Here is a 25224-nt window from a genome sequence, read left to right on the forward strand (position 1 = left end):
GATTCTTTTATTCTGCCAGTTATTTAAAGTGAACTGTAGTAATTGCCTTGATACAGAGTGCAACATCTTCTTTTATCTTTATGGTAGTTAGGTACATGTTGACAGTCACATAATGCACAAACAAACCTGATGAATATTTCTGGTTAAGTAAACGGGAGCTGCTGTGCTATTAGTCGAAGCATAAAATGAAGCATTGCACAGTGGTTTATAAAAGCAATGTTACTAAATCACTGGGAGCTCATGTTGTTTGGTAAAAGTTCCTTAATGTGCACAATGGCGTTTAGTGCATCCCGTCCATCACCGTGGGGGGAAAAAAGGATGTAATGAAATTTGACAAAATAAAGGGGAGTCTTAGTAAAGTGTTAGACCACCACAAGCTGTCAGAAAATGTCTCTGGCACTGTACTAGAGGAACAAACACCATTCTTCCAAAAATAGATTCCAGAGGTTGCTGTTTTTATCTGGGTGATGCAGAGCCCTGTTTAAATCCCTGCTCCAAAATCTCAATTAGTGTCCAATTCAGATGAGATCTGGTGACTGTAAAAGATAAAGGTTATGATTTTATACCATTTACATACTCAAACTAACTAACCAGTGAGTCCTCACACCTTGTAGGTGGGGGGTGGAGGCACGTGGAAGAGCTCACTCTCATCAGGATACAAATTTTACATCAGGAAGATAAAGGGGATCAGTCAGATCTTTATATTGATTTGCAGTGACCCTTCCCTCTAAGGGTACAAAGCTTAAAGCCCCTTCACTAATCTACCACTACCAATGTCCTAACCTTTGAGCTACCACTGAACTACCACTCCAAGCATCGTAACCACTGAGCTACCACTGAACACCCACTGAATTAACACTTCCACTCCCATTGTCGTAACCACTGAGCTACCATTGCTACTCCCAACATCTTATCCCCTTAGCTACCACTGCCACAACTGAGCTGCCAGTGAATTATCGCTGCCATTCCCACCATTTTAATCACTGAGCAACCACTGTCACATTTCCCCCAGGAGAGAAGCAAAACCAGGTGATGAAGGATAGTCCTGGTGTAACTGATTACTGTTTGTAGTTGGTGAATGATGAGACATGAGTTGACCGAGCAGCTGAAAATGTTTCTTGACCTAGTTAAATGGTAGTAATAATAAATTCCGTCACCCCGAGTCTTACAGAAAGCAGGTTTATCTATCTGCATTCAGTGAGACACAAAATCTGAAGAGGTGGATGTGAGCTTAATTACCAGCGGAAGCCAATTCCCAGTGAACAGGCCTTTTCACACGGCGGGTTTAGGCGAAGTCGGTCTAACCACTGCTTCAAATGTATCTGGTAAAAGTGATTCTTTTCAATTTAATTAGCTGCACTTGCAAAGATTCTTGAAATGTTTGAAGCTCCATGCTTTAATATAAATCCCTACTCGCTGTGCTCTTTCATGTCCAGACTATAGCGGGGTCTGAGTTTTCATTCCCTCTGACTCATTTCTCTGTCCTGTGTGTTCTGAGTGCTGCCTGCTCTCATTTTTCTTCTTGTCTGTTTCAAACGCTTTCCTCTTGTACTTCATCTTCTTTAGAGTGATGATTTTAATAATCATGCTTATGTTGGAGTGTAAGGATCATCATGCTCCTGGTGGTGTGTGTTACAAGTGACACCGTTTTAATGCAAATTTAATTAGACATGAAATGGATCAAATGCTGCAATGCAGTTCCATGTTGATATCGAAGGGTGATGAACAACTTGGAAATGTTTCTTCCTTGTAAGGCAAACTGAGTTCAAATCCCAGGACCACCAGGTTGCTACTGCTGGGCCCTTGAGCAAGGCCCCTAAATCTCAGTCTTAACTGCTCAGTTGTATAAATTAAATTAATATTGTTGCTCTGGATAAAATATAATCATAAGTTAGACACACAACAAAGTTAGAAACATATGTTCGACTAGATGCATGCCTGTAATTCAGTAGAAAGCTTTGCTTGTAGTAGTTTAAAAAACCCCCCCCAAAAAAACAATCTTGTTGTAAATCCAATATTTCACATCACAACATAGCCCTGCTGTTCCTGCACATTTAGTTCATAGTTTTCGTGACAAACAGATGGTTAATTGCTTTGTCAGTTTTGCTATCAAAAACAAAAGGGTTGTCTCTCTGTGTGTCTGTGTGTGTGTGTCTGTGTGTGTGAGTCTGTGTGTCTGTGTGTCTGTCTGTGTGTCTGTGTGTGTGTGTGTCTGTGTCTGTGTGTGTGAAGTTTCCTTTACTTCTTCAGAGTGATGTAATCTGCTTAATGTAAAGGTAACACATAATAAGGACACACTCCGTTTCAGCGATTAAAACCAGCGTTGCTTTGCCAAGACTCTAACATGGCACCGTGTTGGCAGCTTGTTTGGTTTCGCTGAGAAGCAGTAGTGGTTTTCTCTGTCACTCCCTCACATGGTTTTGTGGTTTAGTCTGTCAATTTGCTGACTGACTGTTTTCACTGCCACTTAGGTGGCCAATGATGTGCTAACATATTAACAGGAAGCCGTACTGCTTTGCTTGATCTGTCTGTGGAAGAACATCCACATTGCTGGTTTCTGTTTATTACATGGATTGTAAGTTCAAAAGAAATGTGAAACCCAAGAAGTGTACTGTATGATGTCAACCCCTGGAATATGAGCGCTTCACTCAGGTTGTCTTTTACAAGGTCCATGTGTTATTACAGACAAACCTTTATTCAAATGAAAGGACCGGAAATGACATTAGTAGGGGATCTATATAACCCTACAGATACAAGCGTGTTGAACATAATATTAAGTAAAAGATAGCATATTGGGACATAATTGCACAAGCAATGATTATATTGATTGAGATTATATTGTATACCATAACACAACCTCCATAGTTATTGCCATTCTTTGTGAAAGATTAAAATGAGCTTCTAGCTGGGTTCAGAATGAGAAAATAGAACATTTATGTGAAATAAAGCAACTCTAAAGACTAAAATCCTTCAAGAAAATTTCCAAGAGGATTTAGTTCATGGCCTCTATATTTCCAACGAAGGAATCATTTTTAATGAATGTTTTTGTTATCCTGCTGGATCACTGATCATCCAGTCTCAGCATCATAATAAATGCTGTCAGATTTAGATATAAACTTTTTTTGTTTGTTTCTGATGCCATGTATACTAGCAAGATTCCCACAGCGTTTATCATCTAGATCAGCCTCAATCCTTCTCATTAAAGATTTATTTTTTTGCTTGATCCAGACTCAAAACTTTCATGCCGTCACCGTTGCTATAAAAGCTCGATTCTTGTCCGTCCTAACAATAGAAGCCGTTTCCAATCAAAATTCCAATGACGTTTAGCAAACTCCAGGAGCATCTGTTGGTGGTTTGACAACAACACAGACTTTCTTTTGACACAACCTTTAAATAGTTTGTTGGCATACGGATGGCTAAGTGCTATTTTAGTCAAAAACATTTAGTCTCAGATATGTGTACGGTCATCTTCTCGGTGTGGATGACTCAGGCTGTTCGGCCTGATGTATCCTCTTGTATTTATATTTCACTGTAACAGGAAGTTCTTTATAACCACTCAAGTTGTTAAAGAATGAAATGTGCTAGAAAAATGTCAAATATTAATGTGGAGTATTGTTATCAAATACCTGATTTTATAATAGTTTTATAACAAGTTTGCACAGGGTTTTTTTCTTTCCTTTTCTTCTTCTTTTTTTTTAATTTCAGAAGCTTTCCTTCACCATTTTTTGTAGTGATATCAATAAACTTTTAAAAACTTATATTGAAGTGTAAGGATCGTCCTGCTCAGTCAGTCGTTATCAGTAGACTGTTTGTAGTGTTTTACAAGTGACACCTTTTTAATGAATATGAAATGAGATAGGAAACGGATCTATATAATAAGTTATAAGGCTATAATGCAGTTCCATGTTGATATTGAAGTGCGACATACAGATTGGAAGTGCTTATTCCACATCGTGGGCTCAAATCCCGCAGGCACCATCTCTGTCATTTGTCTCATTATCAGTGCAACATCAAGCTGATTTTTTCCCCTTCTCATCTTTACTAAGCATGTCACCTGTTCTGGAGGCTACTGTCTGTCAGCACTTGGCTATTATAAACTTTCACACAGTATCTCCAACCCAACACAGCCCCCCCCCACCCCCCATGCTTTTGAATGCTTGCCAGCTTTAGAGCAACCACATGACGTTTCCAAACAGCTCTGCAATTATTCGACTGATTAATATCAGCCATTGCTCTGCATCCAGGGGGTGAGTTGGACATTCCTGTAACAGAAGCTAAAGCTGAATGTCAGCAAGATGAACAAACTCACTGCAGATTTCAATGAAGTGGCTGAAAAACCGTCCAGATGTCGTCACTGACATTATCAAGCCATCATTATCAGGTTCCCCGCCCGGAGATCTCAGAGTTGTCGAGTTTCACAACACGAGCTGTCCCGGAAACATAAAAGACATTTGCACTTTTCTACACGTGTCTCCATCCATTGTACTGTGTCAAGGCTCAGAAGAAGTGAAGTACCCACATCTCAAGTCACTGCTGGTGCTGGATTTGGATGAAGAGTGCAGCAGTAACGTCTGCTAGATTATAGAAATGCTGTATAATCTCCCTGAGGAGAAGGAGAGTAGATGTGGGAACAATCTCTGGGCAGTGGGCTGGAACAGAGTGCTGAAATGTTTCTCACCATGCGCGCTGTTAAACATAACGAACGACTCTGCTAATGTCTTTCTCCTGCTTCAGCAGGTTAGAGGAACGTCCTAGTCAGCTTTCTGCTTCGATCCCCTTCTCCTTATTAAATGCGTTTAAGCAGTTCAGCTCTCACTGATAAAAGAGTCAGAGGATGTTTATGAACGTTATTCTGTTTCAGAGGATTTGTTCACCGCAATCAACTGGATCCTGTCGTTTTTCTGTAGGCACTACCACTAGGAGGCAGCAGAGGACTGCCATAGTTAAGGACCCATCCAGTGACCCTGGTGTTGTTCCACAAGTATATGATGAGTTGCCCTGGCAATTTTCATTTAAGGAAGCTCCCTGTCACTGTCACTTACAATATCAGCTCAAGTGTGGCTTGTTAAAAGGGCCCTTGAAAGAGCTAGGGGTTTGAGTGAGGATCACTACAGATTTCAAGAGGAGAAAGCTATTCAATTTAATGGAAATGCCTTATCAAATTCTAATTTGATCAGCCACTTACACAAGCATGCACACTATGCCATGCAGGGAAATGTTTTTTCGGATTGGCTCAGATAAACAAATAGTCAAATAAAATAGATTTAAAAAAAAGGAAAAATATGAAAACTAGAACAATAAGATGTATCAAGTTGTTTAAATACAGCGGCTTACAAACAATATTCTACACACACACATTTTGGGTTCAGGCTTTTTCTTTTTGTCAGAAGAAACAAATATTGATTAGGCCGGTGTAATCTAATGAAAACTATTCACTGGAAAACGAAATGAATCCGGTGTATTTGCTTTCAAGGGCAAAGTGTGTTTCTATTAAATACAATCTATTTACTGCAAGTAGCCACTTGTGGGAAGCAGGTGATGGGTCGTTGTTATGTGGAAGTAGATGAGTGCTTGGTAAAAACCGTAATGACAGAGAAAAGGCATGAAAAGGAATATAACTGGGCAAGATTCCCAGTTTCTCTCTCTCTCTCTCTCTCTCTCTCTCTCTCTCTCTCTGCTGTTCTTCTGCTTCATGTTGTCACTAAGTGCACCGTGGGTCTGAGGCAGTTTTCTGTCTGATGCTTGAGAGAGACACAGGATCACATCTCTCTGCTGCATAATTTGCTTTTATTGACCCGTCTTTGAGTGAGCTGCTTCAGGCTAAACTCTTTCCCTCCTCCCTTCTCTCTGTCTGTGCAAAGTTCTCTGAATAATAGGACCAGTCTGATGTATATGCCTTTTGCTTTTTATTGCGTCGTCACTCATCAGCACACCTCGAAAGCAAACTTTTGACATAGACTATTCTGTTTTTTTTTCCTCTAACATGCAGTGAACCAGCTTGTGTCTGCTGTTCTCAATAGAAATGTTTTTTTTTTATATACAGCTCTTACTGATATGTAAAATTTTAATGCATAAATGTCCAAACATCCTTGTTGTGCATCTGTGCTTTCACATATTCTGTTTAGATTTATTGGTCTAAAGGTTTTACAATGGAGAATTCATTAAAACAATTAAATACACAATGTAGTTATGATTCTACCTGATACCTCCATTCAGGTTTGGTTGGGTTTTTTTAACACGTAACAAAGCATTTGCATAATTTATAACAGTCATTAAAAATAATAATAATCATCTGCAAAATTTAATCAGACTTTTTTTTTTTTTTTTTTTTTACAACTATAAGGTGTGTAAATGGGCAACAAATCTCTAAGCAAAATTCTAATTTTGGCAATCCAGTATAAATGTCTAATAATTCAGTCTGACCAAAAATGTGATCCATTTTTTAAAAATTCTAAATTACTGCAGATTTTCTGAGGTTTTTGGGCCAAGACGCGTTGGGTGACCTCATTACAACATGCTTTCAGACAAAGCTCCTCTTTGATGCACATGAATCGAACGTGAATACAGATATCGGGGAAAGTCCTTATATGTGTGTTTTCACAGGATGTAGTTTAAAAGAAGAATCCATCCTGTTCTTAAAATTTCACCAAATAATAAAAGGCTTGTGCTCAGTGTAACACGATTATATTATCTTTATGTAATCCACAAGGTGGCAGCACAAACACTGACAGATTAGACGAGGTCAGTCCAGGAGGTAGCCATCTCTTTTTGTCTGTCTTTTTCTCTCCCTCTTTGCCTCTCTGCCTCTAATTTCATGCCCGACTAGTCCTCTCTCTGTGATGCTCCACACTACTGTCTCTCACTTGGACAGCACTGCCATCTTTTTCACTCTTGGCACTGATAAAGATTCTCCCCAGACTCGTTATCCTTCTCTCTATGAGGTTCGTTTATCAATGTCCCTTTGGTTATGACTTGAATTTGTCGATGATACTATATGGTGTTGTCTGTAGAGCTTCTTATGTGGATACGGAATTTTACTCGAACATTTAACATTTTTGTTTGAATTATTTTTAACACACAAGGCGTAATTCCCACATTAAGAAAAGCTTCATATTGTTGATGCATTTGGAGAAGGTTGAACTAAAGTTACCAAGATTTGTTTGAAATTTTTAGATGGCTCAATACTTATTGCTTTTGGCCAAAAATGGTACTGTCTTGTTTGTATCGTGTACATCCTACTCTCTGAGTTATACTCGCACTTTTGTGGAAAACTTTTACTTACTACATGCTAAATGCTTTGCTACATACAGCTAAGTTAGCCAAAATTGTTAGCTGTGCTCATTCACCAGAGGCACCAACCATCTCCTCTATCTTCTTTCCAAGCTTTATTTCTTTTAATTATTTTGTCTCTACATATTTAATGTGAGGCTTTTTGTTGGGGGGGGGGGGGGGGTTATTTACATTTTTGAGTCAAAAAGTAATTGGGAGCAGTTAGGAGCTAAAAGATATGACCATTCATTGGGGGCAGGTTTATATTATTTCTCTATCTATCTATCTATCTATCTATCTATCTATCTATCTATCTATCTATCTATCTATCTATCTATCTATCTATCTATCTATCTATCTATCTATCTATCTATCTATCTATCTATCTATCTATCTATCTATCTATCTATCTATCTATCTATCTATCTATCTATCTACTTATTTATTTTCCACCACATTATATCTAGGCTGAAACGTCTATATTGTAATTATTTTTAACCTATTTTTAGTGAAAAAACAAATACAACAACCAGGCACAATCTGGTATAAAGAGTTAGCTATAAAGACCGGTTCAGTGTGTGTGTGTGTGTATGTTTCTTTCTCCTGACTTCATTTTCATGGATGAAATTGAATCCTTTTGCAGCATTATAGTTTAATGCTTCATCAGGATATGCACATTGTTGTGTTGGAGCGTGTTTATTTATGCAAGAAGTGAAAAGTGTTCGATCTCAAGGTCAGAAATGTCAGGAGCCAAAACCCTTTTACTGTTTATTCTTAGAATACTGTAGGAGGATATCTTGTAATCTTAAACAAGCTCAAAGTAAACACGTGTTTATTTTAAACAAATGGCAGACCAGGGAGAATCTGGAGAGGGCTATTGAGCTGCATCGTATCAGTTTATTTTTCTATAGGTTGCTATATAGTGCTGTACCTTGATCCATAGGACATGTAGTGTTAGTTCATTCACAATACAAGAGGAATCATTAGGCTTGGAAATATATAGCTCTGCTGTTAATTACAACCAATAGAGAGCAATCTATCAGCTTCAGCGTGGTGTTTTTGGAAGGCTTTCAGCTGTGTTTCAGTATTTATTATGCTGCTCTTTCATTTTTATGAGGCACCAATCAGCATGATGTATTCATAATAAGTGTTGAAGCTCCCACAAAGATTTGTTAAAAGGAAATAAACTTGAAATATCCTGATTTTTATTGTCTTTACTACCAGAGAATGAATTGTCAAAGTGAAAATACTACATGGTGATAACAGCTTATTAGCACAGGGGTGCAGTAATATGAGTAATATTTGTCATTGCTTGTTAATTACAGGTTTGTGTGGTTTTTTTTTTGTTTGTTTGTTTGTTTTTGTTTTTTTCATCTACTTGCATTAGAGCATGATGTGCTTTTTATGCATGGTGTTTCGGTTTAAGTTTTCTGCTTGTCATTGAGTTCCACTTGTAATTGAATAATTTTATAGTCACGCAGCATCTTATAGTATGAAGAGTGTTTATAAAGGCAATGTTGAGTAGCACTGCAGGTCTGTTTGTGGCCTTTAGAGCAGAGCTGCTCCGGAGTTCCCGCTGCTGTCTGCTTAACACTGACGCATATCCCACCAGCATGGCAAGCGGTGGGCGGCTCGCGGTGGCGCCTGCTTTTACTGGTCCTGCCTCTGTTGAACACGACCAATCAATAAAGGCTGGCAGTTTGTGCTTTAAAGCCCGGTTTCAGTCCGGGTCTGAGCAGAAGGAGAGACAGAAGGTTGCCCCAGGGAGAGTGATTTATGACTGAGCTTTCAGAGAACATTGAGACTTTCCTCCAGCTCTCACATCTGAAGGAGCCTTAACAGTTTGACCAGGGCATAGACAACAAAAACAAGAAACATAAGAGTGTTCAAGCTCTGCCTTTTTTTAAGCTGTGCAACGAATTTATTAGATTTTTTGCTATGAAGTCACCATTTGTAGTATCCGTTGCATCGTATTAATGTTCATCAGTGGGTGAAACAGAAAACATTCCAATTTCTTGCCACTAAAAAGAAACATTCAGGAGGGAAAATGTTTGCATATAATAATAATTCAGCACTGTGTCCATGCAGCATATCATAAAATATGGTGAAGAAGCTTGGGAGCTCTTTGCCACAGATCACATGCGTTATAATGTTTTTTCTCCCATCGGTAGTCTCTGTCCCAGATTTGAAAAAAGTTAAACTTTTCTCCACTGATTCACATCACTGGACACGCCAACATTTAGCTCATGTGACCGGTCTTCAGGTCACTGTATGTTATTACTTGCTGCGTGCAATCTATATTCACCTACAGCTGGAATCGTCTGTTTCCCCCCAAATATATGGTTATGGTTTGGCAGATTTAATCTGTATGTTCCAGTAGGTATGTGAAGTAGAGCCTACAATCACAATCGTCTCCTGAAGTGGAGTGACATTAAACATCTTTCAGATGACCTGTTTAGAAAACGTTAAACAGTGGGCGAGATCCATTAAAGTGCGTAAAAGCCATTACAGAGTAGAAGTCATGGACTTCATCGCGTTAGCCAGCCAACCATTTAGGGTTTAATGTCTTGCATGGAGCCTTGTTCCTCTCTTCCAAGCGTCAGGTTTCCTTTTTGATGTAGTGCTATACAAAACCTCCACCACTTCATCACCACTTAAAGCTAATGTCACAGCCGTCAGTTTGACACTTGATATACGGAGTTCTGATGCTAGTCCAGTGTTGACCTGCTCACTAGATTGATGTTGACTCTGACAGTGGCGCAGGTCCACCCAAAGAAAAACGGCGGTGTCGGAGCGCATACTAGTGCTGTCAATAATACGTTAGTCATCGAAGATGTATTATTAAGTCATGTAACACAAGCAGGAGCGCCGTTTTACTGAATACGGTTATGACTGGAATTCAGCCGTCGCTGTGAGTCTGCAGGTCGTCTGTTGTCATGCTGATATTCTGAAATCATACGTGCTACATGTTTTTAAGGGGGTAATGACTGAACAGTTGACAGACTTTTCCTTAATCATGTAACTTTAGACATCTGGTACTTTGCCTCACGTCATTATTGATCCCTCCTATTATCTTCTGCACTGTCTCTTCAGCTGTAGCGAAGGAATTTAATAGTATGTAGATGCTTAAAGCATACTTTAAGCACATGAAGCTGTTTTTGTTGGCATGGTGAAAATGTTCGAATTACTTTCGGCCATCACAAAATCATAGAGATCCCGTCTGCTTCAAACATTTCACAGATGCCGTTGCTCACGCTGCCTCACTGCAAAGCCATTAGATGGAAAATCGAACTCGTTCAAAACAAAAGTCGATCTTGCAATCTTATCTAAATGCCCAACCACATTACCAGCTATACTGTAGGCAGCGTCATCTACTCTGAAGTCTCACCTTCCCGCTTCAGTGAATAATCTTATCAGGAGACCATAAAGTGTGTCTAGACTTGCGCCTCCTAAGAACTGCTGCTGTAATCATAAAACCCGTCCTGGGCTCCCAGTTTGTTCCGACAGAATTCCTTATCCTTTCAACACATTTAATCCCATCAGTCTTTTCTTTCTACCAGTGTCCGGTGGAGCGATTTCTAATCTTAATATCTGATGGCACAAAGCACGGGATGGCTTCCCTTTTGAGGTTTTTCCATTTATTACATCTAATTGTTTTTTTTTCCCTTGTCACCGTCTCCTCTGGCTTGCTCGTTAAAGATCCGTGTTTACATTCGTATTTCAGCGAAGCTGCTTTGCGGAGAGGAATTTTGTTAAAAGAGCAGTACAAATATTGAACAGATCGAACGTGAATGCAGCACTGTGGGAGAACCCATGCAAATATGTTAATACTGATGCTGTTTTTAGAAACGAAGAACATCCAGGTGAGGATTTAAAGTCCGTTTATAAGAAGGACTGTGGGGAAACTCTGCGTTTCTTCGACTCCGTAAAGCTGCCTAATTCATCCACTGGGTTTGTAGAAAGGACAATCAGGGCTCACATAATGATGGCAGCAACTCAGAAGTACAACGTCTATTTTCCATTCGAAGAGGTCAAACAGCACACAGGAAAATGTTGAGGGATTTGCAGGAAAAACTCATTTACATATTAAAGCCTTCTGCAGTGTTCACTTCGCACTGTGCGCCGCTGCAGATATATTGTGTAGTCTTGTGTGAGGATCAGAGACGGACAGTCCTGCCTAATGCTAGTCTTTATCTGCCCCAAGGTGGTGCTCCAAGAATCCGTGAGAGAGCAGGAGCCACAATGGGTGTGTTTTAAAACCTCTCTCACAACCTTACTCACTCCAGATACAGCAGCGGTCACATCAGTTTCCACATATTATGATTAAAAACCAAAACACAATAAAACTAAACAGCATGATAACGGACTAGTATAATACGTCCGATGTAAACTGAGCCTGGTTACGGTACGCTGTCGAGCAAGTTGTATGTCTTAAATTTCTTTTTTAAAACTTCTCTGATTTTCAGGTAGAGAATTCCAGCGTTTAAAGCGGATTATTTTACAGCGTGGAACTGTATTTCCTTTCCGAAAAGAAAACAACAGAACTGACAGGATGCGTTTTATGGCTTGTTTAATGTGGAACTTAGGAAAGCAGGCTTTGTTGTTATTCTCTTCACACACAAGTGTGTTGTTCGCAACCAAATATAGCTCCTACTTAATCACAATGCTTTGTTTCGCTTAAAATAGTGACGGACGAGGAGGAGGATTAGCAGAGACATTGACAGAAATGTTGTTGAAAAGTCAATAATTTGCAATTAAATATCCACAAGTAGACAACAAACACTGTATGTGTGCTATGACACGTATACACCGACAAATTCTGTGCATGGCTTTCTTGAAGATGCTCTTCCTCACTCATGTCTTTCCAGCTGGAGCCTGCTGATTATTATGTAGTGTCACTTGGGATCTGAAGGCAAAATATAGACTTGAATTAAACACACCCGCTTTACTGTTTGAGTGGAAACACCTCTGGGAGGAGGAACACACAATAAACCTGGCGTATGTACTCACATACACATAGCTTTCCTCTCTGGCTAGAATTCCTATCGGTCCAATTGTGCTCTCGCTCTCTTGCTCTCTCTCTTTCTCTCTCTCGCTCTCACTCCCGCTCTCTCTGTGTCTCTCTCTCTCTCTCTCTCTCTCTCTCTCTCTCTCTCTCTCCGTCACACTGATAACAAGCAGTCACAAATATATTATAAGGAACTCCTTCTCATGCTGTGTTGCAGGTGCTTGTGTGTGAGCATATGCGTGTGTGTGAGCATGTGTGCTTGTGAGCATGTTTGCGAGTGAGTGTGTGCTTGAGAGCTTGTGTAATGTATATGGAGCTAGCATGCGTCCGACCGAGCGAGTGTGAGTGTGAGCGCGAGTGTGTGAGCGCGTGAGTGTGAGTGAGTGTGTCTGTGTGTCTGAAACACAGCAGGTATTATTTTCATCCGCACTTACACCGTCCTGATATGGCCGATGCCTGGAGTACTAATAGTAATATCTACAGTAAATGCTGCATGCACAGCAAAAGCTTATTGAACATCAGTATAATATCTAATTCTGATGTTGGGTAAAATGGAAAGTTTGAGAAGGTTTATTCACCGCAGCGTGTAGGACCGAAAATCTCCTTGGACTGATGACCTTTACGTGCTCACAGTAGCACTATGCATTTCTGTTCATCTGCGCCTCAGTACAGATATAGCTAAGCATGTTAGATTTATTAAACCAGGGAATGAATCTGAAATGAACCCTGCATGTGAGCACAGTAACTGGTGTAGGATGTAAAGTGCAGCAGTCGTGGCATGCTGCATGTGCAGTGTTGATCACCCGGGGTGAAAAAATGCCTCTTCATATCTGAATTGTTTGAAATGAGCTGTATTGAACATCCACAAGCTGAAATCCGGCTCGTGCCTACATAAGAGTAAAAACCACTCCTTTCTGTAATGTTGTGAATCCTGATGCACACCTCTAACCTGATGCCTCAAAGTGGCTTTTTCCTCTGTATTTATATATTGACTCCATGTGGATAACGGGGGAAGTCTGAAAAGATGTTTAACCGTGCGTTTGAGCAAACGTGCACAACCCCAGTCACTCAATCACTCTACAGAGACAAATCACAGCATTCTGGCATCGCATCAGCCTCCTAATTACATCGTTTTGCAGTATTAATGTTCATGCTGTCTGCTCATTTTACCCTGGCTGAAGGACAGTTTATTTATCCTGAGCATGATGCAGGCCTAACGCTTGGCCTTGTGCTCTCACTGTGACACGCCAGTAGACCTGTGCCATAGTCACTGTCTCTGTGACAAACGTATTCACCTAGCATTCACGCCTGATGGGCAAGTAGACTATTACAGCATGGGCGCTGATCCTGACCAAGCATGCGAGCAGCTCACAAAGGACATATTAAGACAAATGCGTCCTCACTGGCTTTTCATTTTTACCTCGTAAAGAGGAAATCGAATGAGTGCTTTTAAGGACGTGCAGCACTTCTGAAATGGTCAGTGCAGGAACACGTGCCCTGTGTGTGTGCTCGCTTCTAGTATTGCTTTGGTCCTGCTGGCAGTTTTTGATCGTTTTTCAAGTTAAGTTCACAGCAGAAAGCTCTTATTCATACATTTATGGTATTTGGTAGACGCACTTATCCAGAGTGACTTACATTTGTGCTCATTTTATAAAACCGAACAATTGAGGGTTAATGGCCTTGTTTAAGTGCCCGGCGGTGGACGCTCGGAGGATCTGGGATTCGAACTCACAACCTTCCAATCAGTGATCCAACACCACCACTAAACTACCACATGCCACATGCGTCTTCTCTTCTTGTTCACTACACGTTGCTGTCATCTACATCATCATCTGCACTAACTGCTCACAAAGGAACAAAACTTGAATTATTTTGATCGAAGAGCCTGATTATACTCCACCAGACGTGCTTCCTTTTTTTTTGTCATCTTCAATGGAGGCGTCATAACGTATAGATAATTCTCAACTGTTTTTAGTTTATTTCGTTGATATTTAATAGTTAACATGGCTGTGCGTTATGTCACAGGAATGATTGTGTCCAGATTGCAAATAGCAGCACAGGGCTGGAATAATACTGCAGTGAAATTGCTGTTCTAATGTTGGTAAAGGCTTCACTGATTGCTTTCTCTGTGGTCGTGTTTCAGGCGCATCAAGCTTAGTGCCACACAGTTTCTGCACTGAAAGCTAACCAATTTCACATGTTTTCTAATCCATACGAGCGTCTACTATGGATAAATTAGCCCCTCGTGCACACTGACACATCTGTAATTACGAGCTGTCCAGTTCACGCCACATAAACATTTTTTATACACGTTTTCAATCATATCATATTCAGGATAATGTTTGTCTGCCTCATCTAAAGAGCAGCTCCTCCTTCTTTCTCAGTGATTATAGCTTTATATGTTGGGATTTGTGTTCACAACTCAGGAAAGATGAACATAGAGACCACATTTCATGACGTTTTCAAATCTCTTCTAGTTGCTCTTTCTACCCGGACGTATCCAACCCTAAAACATCAGAATGGGGAGAAACAGACAGTGCACATTGTACAAAGTACGTATACAGTGCCTGGACTTTTCTCTATTTACTCTGACCTCAGATTATGTACCGTCCAGTGTCACCCGCATGAGGATGTGTTCCCTGCTGAGTCCTTATACCACCTTGGGGAGTTTTTCATGTCCACCGTCACCTCAGCCTTGTTCATTAGGGATAAATATTCATTTCATTTTAGACTTGATCATTTTTAGATCATCATTAGATAATAAAACATATTTACATGCAGAAAATCCTAAGCAATCAACAGTTTCTGAGCTGCTCAACCCACCCATCTGCCTCCAACAACCATGACTGTGATGACATTTCCTCTGACTCCTGATGTCTGATGTGAACATTTTTAAGCACTTGACTTGCATCTGCATGATTGACAGGTTGGATCATCTCTGAAATGCTGTCCAGTGACGACGTCAGACGGAGAGATCCAAAAAATTACCGGAGAATCCAATTAGCCTGAATGATAATTCATTTATCTCAACTCTATTATCTCATGACCGGTTTAGTTCAGCTTGTAGAATTTAGTCTGAGCTGCTTGTCCTGCAGCAAAGCAGTCCAAATCATGGCAAAGAAAAATACAGAAAAACAATTCATCAAACATTCATTTCCACCTCATACATTCTCACAAGACTACACACACGCACACACACGCCTTCGTTCTCACAACACATTACCTCAGGCCGAGACTGCGATCTCCAACACGCCTCGACGGCCCACATTACCTTTAGCGAACCGTTCTCTTGTTTTTAATATTTATCGTCTCTTTTTATTTTCGTTCCGCTTTGGTTTGTTGCATGATTGCATGATTATGCATAGTGTAATCAGCTTAAACTCTGTACCTCCATGAATTATTGATGAACTGCGCTTGTTTGCGAGTTTCACATTTACATGTGCAGATGGCAAGAGCAAGAAAACGGAGCGAGAAAGGAGCAGAAACATATTGTTGGTACGGCTGCGTTAGTGCTGCTCTGTGATTAGGTGTTTGAGCCCTAATCACTTTTTAGTATACAGTAGTGTCAGGTGGCAGGAGGAGGGAACCTGGAAGTCATACCGTTCTCCTTAAAGTAAGCTTCGAACAGCCCAGTGGAATCCGAAGGGGGGAAAAAAACCTCAATATCATTCTATTCACCCCAAGTTTGTTTTTATTTATTTATTTATTTATTTTTTTCTCTTTCTGTCTCGTTCTCTTTTTTTTTTTACCCTCACTCTCCCTCTTTTGAGCCTCTTTTATGATTGATGGTCTCTATTTCTCCTTTTCTGTCTCTCTCCCTTTATATATATTATCTTTCTTGCTGCAGGGTGTAGGGCAGTAGCGGAGAAAAAGGAGCCGCCGTCCCCGTGAGTACTGTGGCTTCAGAAATTTGAGCGATGGAGTAGATAAGGCAACTGTTGTTTATTTTGACAAATGCATTCTGGTAGCCTTGGGGTGACATTGACAGAACGATGCGGGCGTCCCGTTGTTGTACATGTAAAAACAGAGGGGCTGCGTGTCGAGTTTTCGTAGGCGACAATCAGGAAGGAGAAGATTTGTTTTGAGGCAGTAATTCGGGACGTATGCGCTTATTTGAATATTTAATCGGATATGCAAAAATCCGAACTGTTCAAATCGGTTATTCAATGAAGGCGTATGGAACGTGGAATCCAAAATGAAATGATTTGCATATTCTGATGTAGTCTGATATATTATGTATATTATATCAGCAAGCAGTTAGGCGCTTAATGACTTTAGAGTAGAACTGTAGGCAGTATGATGACATTTTGTTCACAGTGGGTCTTGATGTATAGATTTACCAAGGAACTGTCAGGGAAATACAATGCTGCTGTATTTAATACAACTGACTACTTTTGTCTTCAGACACTCTAACGGCCGTTTATTCCTGTTTGTATTTAAAGTAGTTTAATTGTTATTCACATTGTTATTTAAACCTTTTAAAGGTATTGCAAATAACTCATTTACTAATGTTCCTCTTTCTCATACACTCCTCTTCCTCCTACACACTTTCCTCATACACACTTTCCTCTCCTCATCCACACTCTCCTTTCCTCATCCACACTCTCCTTTCCTCATCCACACTTTCCTCATCCACACTTTCCTCATCCCCACACTCTCCTCATCCCCACACTCTCCTCATCCCCACACTCTCCTCATCCCCACACTCTCCTCATCCCCACTCTCCTCCTCATCCCCACTCTCCTCCTCATCCCCACTCTCCTCCTCATCCCCACTCTCCTTTCCTCATCCACACTCTCCTTTCCTCATCCACACTCTCCTTTCCTCATCCACACTCTCCTTTCCTCATCCACACTCTCCTTTCCTCATCCCCACACTCTCCTCATCCCCACACTCTCCTCATCCCCACACTCTCCTCATCCCCACACTCTCCTCATCCCCACTCTCCTCCTCATCCCCACACTCTCCTCATCCCCACTCTCCTCCTCATCCCCACTCTCCTCCTCATCCCCACACTCTCCTCATCCCCACACTCTCCTCATCCCCACACTCTCCTCATCCCCACACTCTCCTCATCCCCACACTCTCCTCATCCCCACACTCTCCTCATCCCCACACTCTCCTCATCCCCACTCTCCTCCTCATCCACACTCTCCTTTCCTCATCCACACTCTCCTTTCCTCATCCACACTCTCCTTTCCTCATCCACACTCTCCTCATACACACTCTCCTCTCCTCATACACACTCTCCTCTCCTCATACACACTCTTCTTTCCTCATACACACTCTCCTTATACACACTCTCCTCTCCTCATACACACTCTTCTTTCCTCATACACACTCTCCTTATACACACTCTCCTCTCCTTGTACACACTGTCCTCTCCTCATACACACAAAGCCATGGACTATTTGAGTGCAGTCTGGCTAAGTATAAAAACAATTCATTTCGGTTTCTTTTTAATTGCATTTAAAGGTAGCACCACCCAGTTGAGGGACCTGGGTACAGTCCATGTAGTGCAGAGACTCTCCCAAATGTCATAATATTATCTCCCTTTCCAGCTGTTCACTACAGCCTTGTGGGCTTTCTTGATGCCTCAGTGTAGCAGGGCTCAGCCAAAATAATTACATGTACCCCTCCTCTTCTCCCTTTCTCTCTCTCTCTCTCTCTCTCTCTCTCTCTCTCTCTCTCAGGTTCACTCAGGCTCTATAGCCGTGGTGTTTGCAGGCCTAGTGTTCATCTGTAATTTGCTGCCATGTAGTTAGACGGTCCTTGCAAGTGCAGAGCGATTGCAGCCTTGACCCATGTCTCTCTGGATCTGCTGCAACAAGCTGTGCAGAAGAAGATAGAAAGACCAAAAAAAAAACCCACACACACAAGCGTGTCCTGTGTGAAATCAGCAGTCTCCTCACCAGACAATCGAGACTGGCTTTGGTCCATGCAGACATGCAGAGAGGCAGTCACAAATAGGACAGGGCTAGTTAAGCTTGTCTTAGCTTTGAGCCCCAGCTCTCCTCTGCACTGCTGCTCTCTCTTAGCTCACCCAGCTCAGAAAGTCTGAACGTGAAAGACAGAGACTGGCAGACAGAGAAGGGCTGAAACTGGAGTGAATAAAGATCTAGGTCACTTTTTATAACAGAAAGTAAAGTGCGGTCTTTCTTCACACTGGCATACGGGGTGGAGGTCCAACCAACAAGTCGAGTGTGGATCTCTAATATGAGTTGCTCGCAATTTTTAGTTTGGTTGTTTAGCATTTTATCCAGCAGCGGTCACCCTAAAAGTTTTGAATGTCCTCTTGACCCATCAGTAAATTAAGCGAATGATACGGAAATAGAAGATAACAGCAAGCAGCGGAACTGCATTGAGCGTACAATTATGAGCCCCAACGAGTCTGCAGAAATTTAGACATAGGCAAAGACGAGCGGAGCAGCACCAAACATACAACCTCGTATGACTGCATGCTATTCAGTCTGTCTTTGAACTGCCATTGCGTCGATCAGCTTTGTGCTCGAGTCAAAAAACAAAAAAGTGAACAGGAAGGAATCAGTGTAAAGTTTATACTGATCTCAGATATTCCTCTGACTTGCTCGTTTCTCAGGAGCTCTTAGTTGCGCAGTTGCACTTGACTACAAAGTATTGTAGAAAGGACACTATTAACATTTGCATTATTTACTGTCCAGTGTCACCCAAACGAGGATGGCTTTTTCTATACTTCTGTAAAGCTGCTGTAAGACAACCGCTATACGCTATATGGGGTGTTATATACATACTGTATATGTGGTGATGTGGTAGTTTAGTGGTTAAGGTGTTTGACTACTGATTAGAAGGTTCGTCGAAATGCCGTAAAAGTAAGTTTTTATTTTTCCGTGACATTTGAAATTCGTTCAAACTTGAAAGCCCTAAAACCGACATTTAGTACGCAACGTATGGCACAAAAAGGCAGCAACTGCAAGCTACATTTCATGATTTATTGTGTGTAACATTACCAGCAGCTCGATGAGGATAGCGAACACTCGTACACACTCTCCTCATACACACTCTCCTCTCCTCGTACCTACTGTACACACTCTCCTTGTAAGTACACCCACTCCTCTCCTCGTACCTACACACTCTCCTTGTAAGTACACACTCTCCTCTCCTCGTACCTACACACTCTCCTCGTACCTACTGTACACACTCTCCTTGTAAGTACACACTCTCCTCTCCTCGTACCTACACACTCTCCTCGTACCTACTGTACACACTCTCCTTGTAAGTACACACACTCCTCTCCTCGTACCTACACACTCTCCTTGTAAGTACACACTCTCCTCTCCTCGTACCTACACACTCTCCTCGTACCTACACACTCTCCTCTCCTCGTACCTACTGTACACACTCTCCTTGTAAGTACACACACTCCTCTCCTCGTACCTATACACACTCCTTTTAAGTACACACTCTCCTCTCCTCGTAGTTACACACTCTCCTTTCTTCATACATACACACATACTCCTCTCCTCTTTCTAGTGGTTAAGGTGTTTGACTACTGATTGGAAGGTTCACCCAAATGCCGTAAAAGTAAGTTTTTATTTTTCCGTGACATTTGAAATTCGTTCAAACTTGACAGCCATAAAACCGACATTTAGTACGCAACGTATGGCACAAAAAGGCAGCAACTGCAAGCTACATTTCATGATTTATTGTGTGTAACATTACCAGCAGCTTGATGAGGATAGCGAACACTCCTGTTCTCCACAGACACAATGAGCAGGGTGGAAAAGAGTGCATTTGGGTAACTTTACTGCGAGCGTGACGGCTAGATCGACATCACATTTTATTTAATGTTGTGTGAAAATCTACTTTTGTCCCCGTATATTTTCAGTCGGTTCATTTATTTTAGCTACTTAATCTATACTTGTATTACTTTTCTTGCTCGAAAATATTTTTCTGCCAACAGTAAGAATAGAAGGTTACTTTTACATACAGTAGATATAGAGTTAGCTGATCTAGAATCAGCTTCCATCTCAGACTGTACAACAGCTAGCTCTACTTTCTGACCCCCAGATGGGCACGATGTTATCTAATATAACTATCATAGCTGGCAAGTTGAACGATTTAAATGTCTGTAGGAAGGAGCTGCAGCTTTAAATATAACGTGTCGTATCCTATAGCATGCGTTTCCTTTTAGCTTAGTTTGGATCCTACACAAACCTCAATAACCTGCTGTCTGACTTCGGAGCAGAATGGAACCTCTTTCTCTAATGCATCTTGGTATGAACATAGATTTTTATTAAGAAAGCGAATGTCTGTGTTGTTTATCAGGGTTACAACTATTCAATACAAACAATATCTCGTCCGGGGCTCAGCGCAAAGCCCACACACACACACAGTTTATTTACAGCTGATAATTCAGCAGGTTTATGTACAACAGCACTGCAATCCTCCGAGTGCAAAAATCCCCAGCCACTGGGAAACCATAAGCCCTAACTAGAAATCTGTATGTAGTAGCTCACGAGTATGTGATGGTTTTTCAGTTCTCCACCCTGCAGTTCCTGCTTTGCTCTGTGACTAATGAAACACATTTAATGGTGGGTGAGTTACGTAGTGGCTGCTGCTCAGGGGCGAGACACAATCTCTGGCCCTTTATTGGATTAATAAATGTGGGTTGGTGGTAGAGGGAACATGTGCGTTGAGCTGGATAATAGTTGGGGTGGGGGAGAGATAAGAGACTGTTCGCTCATTACTGTGTCTCCACCCGAGTTTATGCTGCACCGGGAGTCTTATCTGCCTGTTCGCTCCGTGTACTCCTCTTTTGTTCAACGGGTGGAGAACAGTACTGAGACAGTCATTAATATCCTGTGTAATCATGCAGTGCCATGCATGAGTTATGAGCACGCTCAAAAAAAAAGAAAAAAAAAAAAAAAGAACCCTTACAGCACTGTGTCTTATGCTAATAAGTCGTAGTGTATGCAAATGCATGTGTGGATTGTGTGAGTCAGACTGCCAGGAGGCTGAGTGGTAACAGTGCCAGGGTCAGAGGGACCTTCCTTCCGCCTCTCTCTAGTCCAGTGGGCATGATGGCTAATGCCAAGCACTCGAAAGGAAGTGTGACTCAGATGCACAGTGTGAGAGTGGGAGCGCGATTCATAGATTGAGGACTAAAATGAGAGCTGGGAGTCACAGAAATGACATTTTACAGCAAGGGGTATAATTTGTCACCTGTCATACTTGGCAACCCCGATTAACTCAATATCGGATTATAAGTACAGCCTCTTATTGTTCTGGTTTTAGACTCACTTGATTCCATCAGATGCCATCGTGCGTTTGTCTTAAATCATCACAAATGTGCATGAAGAACACAACATGACAGGCTTTATTTATTTATTTTAAAAAAAGAAACGCAATTTCTTGATATGTTCAGTGAGGCATTGCACTTCTTCGGTGTCTCACATTGTTCCTCCACTACTCACAGTAAACAAGTGTTGTAAAAACTATTGATCTTGTTATCGACTAAAACACCTGCTCAGGTTATTTTACTTTCTTAAAAAAAAAAGTACGATTTGAGTTTTTTTTAAAACGGGATTCTCAGGACAGTTTTGGTGCGACTGAACTCGCACCACCTCCAGCAGGTACTCTCAGGTTCGGTACCTCGATGTCCTTTGTGGTCCGCACAACAGCTTTCACTTCACTTATATTTTTCGGAGTAAACTGACCGTGTGAAAGCCCTTAAACCCACTTTCCTTTTTGGTGCGGTTTGTTTAGGTAGCTGAGAAGGAGGTAATAGTAGACTAATACTACCAAAACACAAAAAGTGGATCGATATGTGGTATGTGAATTATAAATGCTATGCATCTGTGTTCCAACTGAGCCACCAGACTCAAACGCAAGCTCAGCCTTAATTGTGATGTGTCGTGAAAGTCGTATATCAGCAATCCTCATTAGCCATATAGTTAATGAAAAATAAGAGGAACTAGTGGTTATTTAAGCTCTTCTCTATGATATGATAACACAGCCATTACTGTTCTCACTGTGACCCAAACAGACTCTAAGATTGATTTAAAAATAATCTAGAACTAGAAAATATTCCCAGAAATAAATTCTTAATTGGTGCAGAGGATTTTATTCTGGCTGTAATGGTGTGTTATAATGTTTAGTGAAGTACGTTATCACTGCTGCGTTAAGGAAGTTGTAGTTCAAGGTCAGTATCCTGATGCACTGATTATGTTGGAGAATCTACAGCAGCTATGACTCGTTGAATAAACATACAAATAAAACTGAAGACTTTATCATTAAAATCTGTTATTGACATAAAGTACAAATGTGCCTCTATTACTACAACGCTCAGTGAAGAGATTCCCGCAACAGGACATAAGTATACGAGTACTCGGTTTTTTATAAATTTACAAAATACATTAGACCTGACTTACAACAGCGGAAAGACTAGAAAGACATGCAGAGATTTGTGGTGTAAACGATGCTTCTTCTCTTCACGCAGGACCTCGATGGGCTTCCTGGAACCTGGGTGTGTTTATCTGTATCAGGTGTGCTGGAATCCACCGGAACCTGGGAGTGCACATATCCCGCGTCAAATCAGTCAACCTGGACCAATGGACTCCCGAGCAAATCCAGGTGCTGTCCTGTACTGTTCATCACTTTTACACTTTAAAGATTCACACTTTAAAATTGTGCTGTATGTTTTTTTTTGTTTGTTTGTTTTTTTGTTGTTTTTTTTACTCTGGAAGGAATGAAAGAAAACATTACAATATTTACATGTATAAACGGTAGAAAGAATGATACGGATATGACTTACATGATGATTTGAAGGGGGAAGAATCAGTGGGTTTCTTCTCAGCCTCAAATATTACACCCATGAATTATTGGCTTGACGTCTGATGTGTTTTAACGATATAAAATAAAAGTCTTCATCTGGTTGGATACTGCAGGTTTCTCGGGAGATGTTTGTTTTTTGACGGTCCGTCTCGAAACAAAGCCGCCACTTTCACCGAGCGGTTATGGGGTTCAGTCGAATGCTAGAATTTCTGACTCTTTCTTAAACTAACAGTATTTGGTTGTACACTGGTCTGTTTTTGGAGGCACGTTGACTTTGAATTTTCACACCTCTAAACATGATGCTAAACTAAACAAACCGCGATTGGTTGTTTTACATGTCAGTCAGATGCCCTTGTGGGTTCGGTGCAAGGGCACCTCAGTCATGGTATTAACGGCCCGAGACTTGGACCCACAACCTTAGGATTAGGAGTCAAACTCTCTAACCATTAGGTCACGACCCCCCCCCCCCCCCCCCATTAGGCCACGACTCTCCCCCTCATTAGGCCACGACCCCCCCCCCATGCTAGGCAGATAAATAGGAGGACAGTAAAGCTCATTTGAATTAGTTTTATTAAGTGCTATGCACGCTGCTTCTGCATTTTGCACTGCCATGCTCTGATAACTGTTGCTTTTTATATTAGACAAACAATTAGGAAATTAAAGTGAGGAGCAGAGCAACTGCAATCTTATATTGTTTATTTCTCTTTCCATGAGCTCTTTTGTTGCTGGAAATATGTTCGAATTGCACCAGCACACCACTCAATGTCCATGACTCGCACATGAAAACAAAAGCTCTATGGATGGATGCGCCACTCCTCTTACCCAATGTGCCAGCGCTGTTGTTTGAGTTGTTAACATTTCCTGGAAGCTGCTGCTGCCAATCAGTATGCAGTCCGAACACACTCACTGTTCTGATCAAGTGTTTCTCTTTTGGGGGTTCAGTTATATTTAATAGCTCAGCATACATAGTATACATATACATAGGATACTGTACATATTTCCTGAATGTACCAGACACTAAATGCTTATTAAGTTACAGATCTTTATTTATTCATTTTTCTTTTACATTTAATCCAATGTTTCCAGGGATGTTAACGCTCACTGGGCTTTTAACTACAGAGTTGATCATGTAATGAGCTCCAGACACTCGAAACTCTAGCTTTGTATTACAGATGAATTTATTTTTTAATTTTGGCTCATTACCAGAAGGTCATGAGCCAGTGTTTTAAAGCCAGTGCCCTACACAGTCTTTATTAAAAACAGCATGAATGATTTATTCTCCTTTCGTAGAAAAGAGCAGCACAAAGAGAGCATCTCCTCTCTCAATACTAACTGCAGCTTTAATGGTTGATTAATCCTTGATGAGTAATTGCATGACTATTTTTAATTTTTTCCATCTCACTCGTCGACGAGCTCCATCAAAGCCGTGGTAATTTGTCTCTCACGAAATTAAAAATGTGCATTGCTTACGTTTGTTAGTTCATCTCGTCTTTTTATTTCTCTGTTCTCACCTCTTCTTCTCTTTTCTCTCTCTCTCTCCTGTGTCTGTGTGCAGAGTGTGCAGAGCATGGGCAACACCAAGGCCAGACAGCTGTACGAAGCCCATCTGCCAGATAACTTCAGACGGCCACAGACCGACCAGTATCTTTTGTGTGTGTGAGAGAGAGTGTGTGAGAGAGTGGGAGGGTGTGTTTATGTGAGAGTGCGAGGGTGTGTTTGTGTGTGAGACAGTGCGAGGGTGTGTTTGTGTGTGAGACAGTGCGAGGGTGTGTTTGTGTGTGAGTGCGAGGGTGTGCTTGTGTGTGAGTGCGAGGGTGTGTTTGTGTGTGAGTGCGAGGGTGTGCTTGTGTGTGAGAGACAGTGCGAGGGTGTGTTTGTGTGAGAGACAGTGCGAGGGTGTGCTTGTGTGTGAGAGACAGTGCGAGGGTGTGTTTGTGTGTGAGAGACAGTGCGAGGGTGTGTTTGTGTGTGAGAGACAGTGCGAGGGTGTGTTTGTGTGTGAGAGACAGTGCGAGGGTGTGTTTGTGTGTGAGAGACAGTGCGAGGGTGTGTTTGTGTGTGAGAGACAGTGCGAGGGTGTGTTTGTGTGTGAGAGACAGTGCGAGGGTGTGTTTGTGTGTGAGAGACAGTGCGAG

General features: G+C 41.3%; 1 protein-coding gene across 9 annotated transcripts in view; it reads left to right on the forward strand.

Annotated features, from left to right (window-relative positions):
- The window catches only part of smap1 (small ArfGAP 1), a 108316-nt gene that overhangs the window by 13720 nt on the left and 69372 nt on the right, over positions 1–25224 (forward strand). For all 9 annotated transcript variants that reach the window (XM_027136266.2, XM_027136267.2, XM_027136270.2 and 6 more), the window contains exons 2-3: positions 22755–22888; positions 24645–24730. In XM_027136266.2, coding sequence (XP_026992067.1) covers positions 22755–22888; positions 24645–24730 — 220 coding nt within the window. The remainder of the gene's footprint in view (positions 1–22754; positions 22889–24644; positions 24731–25224) is intronic.

Source organism: Tachysurus fulvidraco, chromosome 4 (assembly GCF_022655615.1).
Source record: "Tachysurus fulvidraco isolate hzauxx_2018 chromosome 4, HZAU_PFXX_2.0, whole genome shotgun sequence".
NCBI classification, from domain to species: domain Eukaryota; kingdom Metazoa; phylum Chordata; class Actinopteri; order Siluriformes; family Bagridae; genus Tachysurus; species Tachysurus fulvidraco.